General features: G+C 41.5%; 1 protein-coding gene across 1 annotated transcript in view; it reads left to right on the top strand.

The window, feature by feature from the left end:
- The first annotated feature begins 784 nt into the window (after nt 1–784).
- slc16a2 (solute carrier family 16 member 2) overlaps nt 785–11,276 on the top strand; it is a 52,402-nt gene continuing 41,910 nt past the window's right edge. Inside the window, exon 1 of the mRNA XM_017709745.2 lies at nt 785–2,770. Within this exon, the coding sequence (XP_017565234.1) occupies nt 2,308–2,770 (463 nt within the window). The 5' untranslated portion in view covers nt 785–2,307. The remainder of the gene's footprint in view (nt 2,771–11,276) is intronic.

Below are 11,276 nucleotides of genomic sequence, written 5' to 3'. Positions count from 1 at the left end.
CAACGAGCGAGATTTCTGTCTGTGCCTTTGTGCTTGATTTCGGTTATAAATGCGAACAGACGCGCTTTACAGTCTATAGTGAAGCAGAGGCCAGTTGCGGTCCAGTGGTCCCGTATTTACATCGCCTTTATTACCATCTCAACTGGCAACTTCACTGTTTATATTTCTCGCTCCACTGAACTCGCACTTAATCGGCCTTATTTACTTTGCTTAATGCTGTGGTTTCCTAGCAGCAGTTCTAGTGAAGGAATGCTGCTCCCTGGTGGTGAAGTAAGGTGCGTGTGAGCTGAACTGACACGACAGTACACCTGCGGTCTCTCTTAGGACTGGTTGTAATAAAAGGAAATTACAGCCGTTTGTGAAGTAAAACTGAACTTTCTCCGTGAAATTCTTAAGAGGGAACGTAATATTGTCATTGGAGGGCCGTGTTTTCCGTTTTGGAGATGTTTTTTGTTTGTTTCTCAGCTTTCTGATCTTCTGCTTTCCTGAATTTGGGGTAAACTCGTTCATCTTAAAGTGTGTGTTAAATAATAGTGAAATCGGAGAAGATGAATGTGTAAATGTCAGGGTGTAATAATAAGTATCCACAGAAAATGACCAAGTGAAAGGTTGTTAAAATACTTATTTCCCCATTCGGTGATACAAACACTGATTTCTCAGTGCAGTGAACGTCTGTACAGAGCAGCGCTGACTGTGAGTTTTACTGTAAATTTTCTATCGGCAGTCCTTCAGGGAAGCGCGTCATGTGTCCCTCCCCCTCCATATCATAGCCCATAATGGCTACCCAAAACACTGCCTTTACATCCGTGAACGCCAGATTATCCTCATTTCCATTTAACACGGGCCAACAGTGTATTGGATGGAGCACATCAGGAGGATGGTGTCTCGAAACGCTTTAATATAGAAGGTGCGTTTGCCGGTTTGACTTGTAAAACGTCGTCTTGTTGATAGCACGTAGCATGATTGGACAGATTAGATGTATATCTCAGAGATAAAGCTTTAGGTATGGAAGGACTCATGTTCTGTAATAGTTTCTGCTAAACAACCTACATCACTGCCTGAATCGATTGTGGGTAGTCAACATTGATTTCACTGATGGACACTGACTTCGCTCCCGGCACGTTGTTGACGGTCGCTGTGTGTCAAACTTGCGCATGCGCGCACCATGGCTCACAGTGTTTGCGTCATCCTGCCTAGTTCATTACTGGCTTCTTCTGAGAATGGAACCGAGCTCAAGAGAAAAGGGGCTACCAGCCAGTCGCAGCGCAGGAAAGGGATTCTACTAGCCAATCCCAAAGCTGGAGGGGAATTCTTATTAGCTCATCCCTGCACAGGAGACGGATACTACTAGCCAGCCGGAGCACAGGAGGCGGATATTTCTACACAATCTCAAGGCAGGAGGCGGATACCTTTAGCCAGTCCCATCGTAAGAGGTGGGTAATACTAGCCAGTTCTAGCTCAGGATGAGGAATACTGTTAGGCGGAACAGTGGTAGCCAATCATAGTGCAGAAAGCAGGCTCGTACAAGCCAATAGATGAACATTACGGCCATATTACAAGCCAATCCCAGCGCAGGAGGCCGCACGCTATCAGTCAATCTTTTTGCACGGAGGCGGGGTTTGCCGGATTACGGGTGGGGAAAAAACAGCGCGAGAGTGAGGGAGGGGTTGGTGTCTGCTTTCCGATCCCGTGTGTAAATCTTGCGCCGGTGGATTTTTAAATCCGCTGCTCCGGCTCGCCATTGGTGCTGAAGGTGAGGTGGAGGCGGGAGAGGAGGGGGCCGTTGCATGGAGATTGTTTACTTTAAGTTCATGACGGAGGCTAACGGAGAGTCAGCGTCGGTGCAGCCAGGACCATCTGGGGCTTTGCGCTGGAGAGCGGGTAAAAACGTTAAATTAATGAGAGAGGAGGAGCCGGGCTCTCATTCGTCTGCGGATAAAGGGATGTGGAGTGGAGCTTCGGTGTGAGCTCTCCTTTGCCTTCTTCTAGCGGAGGACTTGTTTTTTTTTTTGACCGGAGAGAGTTGTTGCCCCTCGCTGCACGTTCTGGGTTCAGCAGGGACCTTTCGTGCCAAGCACAGCGCTTCGACATGCAAACCTTTCTTGCCCCTTGGTTCCCAGGTGCTGTGTAGGATCACATCGGGTTGGACTTTATTGTTATTTAAATTCCTCCTTTATAAACTCTTCACGTAGAGTCTTTGTCTTTTGCTCTTTGTGGGCACGAAGCCTGGGTCAGTTGCATATGCCAAAAAGACTCCTGCTGAATATATCAGCCTACGTTTGGATGCATAGGCTCTAGGAAAACAAGATGCATTCGGAAAACAATAGTAGAAACGCCGCCGGGAGCAGCGAAGAATGCACCGGTTCCTCAGAGCCCGGGAAAGGGGGTGCAGAGAGCTGTGCGGAGGCGGTGTCCACGTCCGAGGTGCAGAGCCAGCATCCCCCTATGGAGCAGCACACCGAGGGCACCGAGACGCGTGAACACGGGGAGGAGGCAGAGAGCAAAACCCAGCCAGATGACTGCGCGGTGCAGCTGATGCACGCCGCTGGGTCCGAAAAGGAGCAAGCAGCCACGCCACCACCCCCCGTGCCCACAACCGCACTGCCAGGACCCGCGTTCGCTCCACCCGAGGGCGGCTTCGGCTGGCTGGTGGTGTTCGCTGCGACCTGGTGCAACGGCTCCATCTTTGGCATCCAAAACTCTTTCGGGATCCTGCACATGATGCTCGCCGAGGAACATGCTAAAGACCAGACGTCCCAGTTTAAAGTGGGTGAGTTAGCTAGTTTATCCCTCACACCTGTTGCTCGTGAACTTGCACAACTGTGAGTTACTCGTATCCTGAGTTGTCAAGTAAGTATGAGCAACTCATAAACTACAGGATAGAGCTGAAAATCAGCTCTACTGACGATGCATTTAACGGAGCCATTAAACACTACATTTACTGGTAGTGCTGTTCCAGAATCGTCTTTTAGCGTACGTACATTTGCGTTGCGGGATACTGCTGTTGGACGGATGCCCTTACTTTGACGTGCGTGTTTAATAATAGAGTAGAGAGTTCATCCTGAGCTGCACTTGCTGTAATCTAGGCAGAGTAATCTCCACTCTGCTCGAGAGAGTGATAGAGGGAGTGTAAATCAGCCAGAGTGAGGGAGTGTACTTGGTTGACTTAAAATAATCTGAATAATGAGTGCAGAGAGAGTTCAGACTGCTGTTTAACTTCTGAGCTCTGAAATGTCTATTCATTTAAGTTTATAATCTATGATTTAGTAATCACTGGATTGTACTGTAACTATTGCACAAGCAAGTTATGTATAGAGTGATAATGAATTACTGAATTAGCAAAGGATCTTGGAGTATAATAGCAGGTGCTGATGCTGGGATGACAGCAGACGAGGAATGAGAGAAATATGAAAAGTATGCGCATGTGTATTTGTATGTGTCCAGGTCAACTACTTTTAAACGCCCTTGATCATTGGACACTTCCCATCAGATGACCTGCAAGTTGTGCATGATTTAAAAATAATGTGTTTTGTAATCTAAACTCTAAAATCTGCTGCATCTCTAGCAAAGGAAAGTCATACATTTGTTTCTTGAAGTGACCATCTGTGGACATCTCAGCTGAAAGTGGTGTGAGTGCAAATGTAAGTGGGGTTACAGACCAAGGGGCTAGTTGTAAATGTCTTTAGGAATATCTGGTGAATTGATGCAAAACACAGTTAACTCAATACATTTCTTGGTTGTTTGAACCAGATAAGCTTCCCAAAGTAAATAAATAAAGGTATGGGCTATGCATTAAAAAGAAGATTAGTGATAAGACACTTTATCAAACACTAGTAAGTTGTTGTTTTTTTTTACCATAAAACAGAACAGTAAACATCAGCATAATTAATATTTTTGATCATTATCTAAAAAGTGAATAAAAAGTTAAATTTAACGGAATATAGAGTTCTTGCACTGTGTACATGGCTTTTTTTTTATACTGCCATGTACTTTAGCCTGGCTCCCTGGTCTAGAGTACTGTAGGCTGAATAAGGGGATATATGTAAATATGTTGCCTTCTGTGAGATCACAAACCATTTCCTTGAAAACAAGCTATTTTCAAATATGGATTTGGAGGTATGAAACTGTATTTACATATTACATAAAAAAATATGAATAATAATAATAAAGAATGTTTTTTTTTTTCTATTAGAGGGGCCCTTTACAATAAAATAGGTGATAATTCTGTGATTTGTACACACAGCACAGTAACTGAAAAACTTTGACAATGAAAAATATTACTTTCATGGTACAAAAACTGTCTTCTGGGAGAATCTCAAGAAGTTGTTGTCAGATTGCTGTGAACATCTGCAGATCGTGTTGCTATGGGAATCTGAAAAAAAAAATCTCTTGGACCTGTTTAACTATGTAAAAATAGAAGCCAAAGGGCAGGTGCTTCAGTATATGTGGTTTGTGTGCTTTTGAACCTTTTTTCTGTTTCTTTGGAGAAGGTATTGTCCATGGTAATCGACTGTATGCTACAGATGGCATAAGTTTTTATTTAGGTTTAAAAAACTGTAGAATATATCTATAATGGTCTAGAATAACACTGTTGGCGTTATGTGAGAAAGTCTCAAGAGTGAGATTGAACACAGATGTGCATTATACTCCTGCCCACGTCGGTGGGTTCTTTTAATGGAAACTAAGACAGTGGAAAGAGAGGAAGGCTGAGCATGAGAGAGAGGAGATCAAGCAGAGAGGTGCAGGGAATTCTGGGAGTTAAAGTCCCTTGCCAGATGGAGTGACAGAATGGTTGTGCGGGAGGCAGAGTGCTACAGTGATGTAAACAAATTGGACAAACAGTGTGTGGTTACTACTGTGTGAGAGAGAGAGGCTGCTTTTATGTGGCTTCTGACCCATCGTCAGGTAGTGCTGCTACTGGGGTGTACAGGTTGTAGTGCAAGTGATTGTGTGCTGCTCTGCTTTGTGTAGTGCAGCAGGTTGACATATTTGTAGGACTGCTTTAGGACCAGCTGCAAACACAGCATTCACAAATAAGCTCAGAGCTCTCCCTCCTGCTCCCTTCCTCTCTTGCCCTCACTGTGTCCCTCACTCTGTGGTCAGTTTTCGTGTTGTTTAATCTGGGTAAATGGTTCCAGTGTTGCCACATGAAAGCAGATTTAATTGGGCCATGTGGTGCTGCTAGACCAAAAAGAGCACATAAAGGGCTAAAAGGGGCAAGTGTTTTTTCCCTCTCTCAACTCTCCCTTGCTTCATTCTGTTCTCTCTCTCTCTCTCTCTCTCTCTCTCTCTCTCTGTCTCTCGTTTTCTTCATTTGGTCCTTCTGTCTGTCTCTGTCTTCATTCTGTTCTCTCTTTTTACTTTTATATCTTCAGTTTTCTTGTTTTTTCTCTCTCTGTGTCTTTCTCTTTCTTTTTCAATCACTCCCCCATTCTCTGTTTTTCTTTTTTTCCATCGTACTGCTCTCGACCCGTCCTCTTAGAGTGGGGCCCACTATCCCCAAACAGCCGGAAACATTAAGGTTTAATCTCAGCAGGCGATTAAAGGAGAAACTCCCACTAATATAAATATAGATTATTGCACAAGGGTCAGTGTCCGTCAGTGTGTACGAATATCAATATTAAACACTGTCCTGTTTCAACCCACTGAACATGCTTATCCTGCATTAAAAGATTATTCAGACAGTTGATCAATTTTTATATTTTTCTCTAACCAGGTTATTGTCATCAGTGTTGATGATAAGACAAGGAACATGCTACTGGCTTAAACAATTCCACTAGACAAATGGACACATACAATCTTAATTTCTGTAGAAGCCTTTTCAGGGAGAACATTTTTTCACTTGCTTTTCCTTTTGTGCACGTCCTGACGTCCATATATTATTGAGACAAAGGGCAAAGTTCAGAGTTTAAATCAGAGTGAAAATCTGTTTTGAAAAATATCAGGAGACTGTGGGGTGGGGGGTGCTTTTCACTGCTATTGAAGGCCCTTTATTCTCTTGTTCAGAGAAGAATTATAAAATTCTATTTCTTTTCCATGATTTATATTATGATATCATATGCCTAATAATAGAACAAATCACTGGTAAATTATGATGCCAGCCTTTAACACAAATGCATACACATAAATGCACACATGCAGAAGCAGTTTGCAGAGTAGTTACTCCTGTGCATTCTGGTATGCTAAATTTCTTCAGAAGAAAGTGCTGTGGTAAATATAATGTAGAGGACGGTGCTCCATTTGAAGGCCAGATCTCTAAACCCTGCTCTAGCTGTAAGAAAGCATTCAAAGTATTTAGAATATGGAGGTAACTTTTACAAGGATGTGGGTACCAGTCTTGTGTTAAAGAATTGCATAGTTTGATTTAATTTGTGCTGTCTTATACTTTATACTAACCTGTCTTTATCAGGAAATTTAGCAGATGATTGCCTGACTTAAAAATATGTATGATGGATTTAGTCTTTTTTTATTTTATACAACTGATACAACTAGGCAAAACACAATTTTTCACTGATATGTTTGTGATATGTTTAGTGCTTAGCTTTATCATAACCTGGAAAAGTTCACTAAGTCTGTTGGCTTATCTTAAGTTTTAACACAGATAGAGGAAGTCTTCCAGCTGGCAACAGACACAGTTCAAGCTGAATTGAGCAGTTCTCAGTACTACACTTAAAACGTGTTATTACCGGGATAGAGGTGAGATGGGATGTGTCTCCATGAATGCATTTTCATTGCAACATTAACATCAGGTCAAATAAGCATTAGCATTCTCTCTAATTTGAATTTTTCTCTTGCTGACTCTGATTGTGACTTTTAATTATTACTAGGGAATTTGTCACTCCTTGTAACTGTTGGATTGTTCAGTTAGCACATGAAGGCTATTGTGAAGTCATGCCAATTGTGGATTCCAGTATTCATTCAGTATTCACAGTGACGTTACAATTGATTTTTAAAGATGCAAAAATCAATTTAGATACAGTAAAATGCCTTAATAACATTTTACTGTATTCTTATTGTTGAGTATGTAGATTTTAGCAAAGAAGCAAATATTTTTATTGTAATAAACAATCTGTTCCTTTAAAATAAAGGTTTGGTTGAAATTAATGCAATCCAAACATGGTTTCTTGAACCACCTATATAACAAGCAGTTCCTCATGGTAATGTACATTGATGTGTTTCATTTGCAGTGCTGATCCAGTTGTTATGACACTGTTATTGTTTATTTTTTCGTTCCGTTCATCATATTAAAAAAGACAAAACAAAGTTTTTCTCCAAATTGTCCTAGATGCACAATCTATGGTTGAGCTAATACATAGCAAGAATCTCATGGTAACATAGGGTGCAAAATCAAATCAGTGATGCTGTTGTAATGTTGGGACCAAAAGTTCTCCCCTTCAACCCCAGGCCTCCAACATAATATTATGAATAAAAAAAAATATTTTAATACCAGCTAAACACTTTCACTAATAACTGTTTTAAGTCTAAGTTAAGTCAAGTCAAGAGTTAAGACAAAAGTTGTCAAAAAGCGTCTTCAGACGCTGAATTTGTGGAAAAATGATTCTTCTTTATTTCAGCATCAGGTGGCACAGGGTCTCGAGGGACTCAACTGTGCAAATACTGTGTTCTAAACAACAGTTTATATAGCATTTATCTGTGATAATTTGATATCCCCTGCCTCACTTCTCAAATTTTGATATTAGCTCATTCTCTAATAGGTGCAACTCTTCGTCCATCAATTTGGCCATCCCATGATGAGCTCACTCCTAAAACAACAGGTTTTTACCAGCCTACTTTACCTTTCAAGGTCAACTTGCCCCTCTCTTCACTGGGTCAGCAGGTACACACAGGCCTCTCTGTGAACCCAGTGGCTTTCCAGTGTCTAGAATATCCGATGCAGACAGGCTAAGGCCTACCCTCTGTGAAAAAATGTATATTCTCTGTTAGGCAATATTTTCTATTTGGTTATTGATTACATCTAACCTATTTGATTGCTGATTAAGGGAATATTTATTCAAAATCTCCGTCAGTAATCTCATGATACATACCAGTACACAATATAATGCTGGCACTGTGTTGCAGTTTTTCACTACAATGCTATGTGGTCAAAACCAACTCCTGAGTGTTAGCTAGAATTTAATCAAGAAACAAGAAAATTTAAACAAGAAATTAATCTTCCAACTTGAGTAACTGAAGCAGCATGGCTATACACATGCAGGCACCTTCTGTATGTGTTGTATAGATACAGTTTTTGTATGTTAATGTGTCTTCAGTCCCCTCTGTCTGCAGTGTAACTCAATAACACAGAGCAGTGGCCAAATCAGCTCAGTGACCAAGCTAAAGAAGCATAATGAAATCAGGTGCCTGAGCTAGGAGTGAATGAAAAGGGGAGAAAGAGAGAGCTAAAGTAAGAGTGTGTAGATGTGAGGCCAATGGAGTGGAAGAGGGGCAGATTTGAGGGAAAAGGTGATACAAGGGAAATATTAACTGTCTGGCCAGATAGCTGTCCAGCCAGACATGGCTAGTCTAATGGCATTCACTTGATTAGCTGATAACTATCAGTGGAAAGCTATACTGCACATTAGAGATGTTTGGAGTTTAACTAGGTTGTGAATGGACTGTGTAAAAACCTATTAATTTTTAAAGGCTATGCATAATGAGGAATTTAATGAATGTAGAAGAAGTTTCAAAGATGCACGATCCATGTGGTGATGACAATGTATGGCATTTATACCCTCAGAAGTGTTATTGTGTATGTAGTTATATAATTTTCCCATGGGTTCAGTTCATAATACTTAGTTATCCATATGTGATTACATACTTAATTTCATTGTCAGGTAATAAACGTATTCAGTCAACATTCTGTATCAACAGTTTTCAGTCTGCATATCTGGCTTTATCCCATTGGTTTGAAAAAGAAATTAAGGTAGCATGGCTAGAAAATGTGAAACAGAATTTTTCATCATAATTAAATGTCTCCTCTTCTATTTGCAATCACAGAATGTGATATTGACTAAAAGCTTTTTGTCTGTACTTTGCACATAAATACTTTGCAAACAGAATTTAGCACAAACTATAAGAATATATATGTATATATGCCTTTGAGGTTTTAGAGGGGTTAATAAAATGGTTTACTCTGAATTCGAATAGCCCGAAAATACAGGAAATTGAAATTAATGTTGACCTGTTTACTGGTAAGATTGGGATCTGAGCCATTGGCTATGATCCATTATGCAACCTTGGATTCTTTAACTAGCTGTTGTGTAAAATTCTGGCAGTTGTAGATAGTGTCTTACTAAACTTTGCAATACTATTCAGGATTGTCAGATTTTGGGTATTATTATTTTAATATTTTGAATGTCAAAACCTAAAACAGTAGGTAATACGCCTTTATTGGGGCAATCATGGGCTGGAGGTTAGGGAACCAGCCTTGTGACCTGAAGGTCGCCGGTTCGATCCCCAGAGCTGACAGTACGTGACTGAGGAGTCCTTGAGCAAGGCACCTGACCCCCCACTGCTCCCTAGGCGCTGCGGATAGGGCTGCCCACTGCTCCGGGCAAGTGTGCTCACTGCCCCCCAGTGTGTGTTTACTCCCTAGTGTGTATGTGGTGTTTCACTTCACGGATGGGTTAAATGTGGACTAATAAGGGTTACTAAGACTACGTTTACTCAGCAGGTAAAAGTGGCCCAAATCTGATTTTCTAACCAAATCTAAATCAAAACCAAGTCTAACCAAGTTAAACAATTAAGATGACTAGCGAACACTAGTCACTCCAGGTTTCGTCTTCGCCAGCATTACAGGAGCGATTATGAAGTTCCAGTGGTTGACAGCTGGCTCATCACCCACAATGTGTTTGAGTTCAGGCTTTTCTTATTCAGTCACTTCTTTGGTTTGGGTCCTCAGATTGTTCAAACTGTTCTCTGACGCTGCAGCCTTGGGCTTCTCCAGCCACGCTCGGCCGTTTCATTCGAAACCTCTTCTAACATGGAGCGGCTGCGATGAGTTTCTTCTGTTTTTTGAACAGATACATCTGCCATAATATTTGTGAGTCTCAGCAGCACAAAACGATGACAAATATCCAGTTGTACTGACACAAAAGTCACATGAATTCCAATCTGGCTGTTCAGACTGAGTCGCATTGCCGCAGATCGGATATGGATCGAATTTCAGTACCACATATTAAAGCGTCTCAAATCGGAATTGAAAATGCCAGATTCAGTCTGTTTTTTGCCGTTCACACAGCAACACAAATTACACATCTATGTCACATATGAGGAAAAAGATCGGATTTGGGCCACTTTTACCTGCTGTGTAAACGTAGCCTTAATCTTTAATTTTTTATGGATAATTTTTTACTCTCTGTTTAGCGATGTGACAGGGTTACCTGCTTAACCTTTGTAAATTTATTGTTAAATTATTAGTCTTAAGGTCATGGACATCTGGAACCCTCTATGGTTCTTTGGGGTTTAAGGGAAGAAAAAAACCCAAATGCCACACAGTCCCATGTGTGTGTACAGGAAGTGCTTTTAGTTGTTATAGCTGCGCTGTCCCCGTTCCCTCACTTCAGTAGTTTGAATTAACTAATCCCAAGACATTCATCTGGACCATCTGTAGATGGATGACAAACAAGCTTCCATGCTGGGTGAAATGGGGCAGTCGTGGGCTGGAGGTTAGGGAACCAGCCTCATCACCGGAAGGTCGCCGGTTTGATCCCCAGAGCCGACAGCACATGACTGAGGTGTCCTTGAGCAAGACACCTAACCCCCAACTGCTCCCCGGGCGATGTGGATTGGGCTGCCCACCGTTCTGGGCAAGTGTGCTCACTGCCCCCTAGTGTGTGTGCTCACTAGAGTGTATGTGGTGTTTCACTTCGGATGGGTTAAATGTGGAGGTGAAATTTAACTGTTGTGGGACTAATAAGGGTCACTTAATCTTGGTCTTAAATGTCACTCTTCTTGCTGTGCATATTCAGCTATGCTAATATGTTGCTGGTCTTAGATGATGTCTTAGATCTTAGATCTGGTCTTAGATCTGACAAGCACTGCTATGCTGCTTATGAAGTTAGCATTAGCCTATTTAACTCAGACCTAGCATTTTAATCAAACCTAACGTTTCACCGAAGATATATTTGGAGACCAGCTTTGAACCCTTTGAATAATAATATATCAAATCTGCCCCCAGACTAGTTGGTCTGCATGCATGCCAGAGAAAAATAGACTAGCTTGTGGAATTGGATCTTTTTTGTGTGCTACTATACTTCCTATCATTATTTAAAAGA

The sequence above is a fragment of the Pygocentrus nattereri genome, chromosome 14 (assembly GCF_015220715.1).
Source record: "Pygocentrus nattereri isolate fPygNat1 chromosome 14, fPygNat1.pri, whole genome shotgun sequence".
NCBI classification, from domain to species: domain Eukaryota; kingdom Metazoa; phylum Chordata; class Actinopteri; order Characiformes; family Serrasalmidae; genus Pygocentrus; species Pygocentrus nattereri.
The sequence above is the reverse complement of the archived record's forward strand: the minus strand, read 5'-3'. Positions and strand labels throughout refer to the sequence as shown.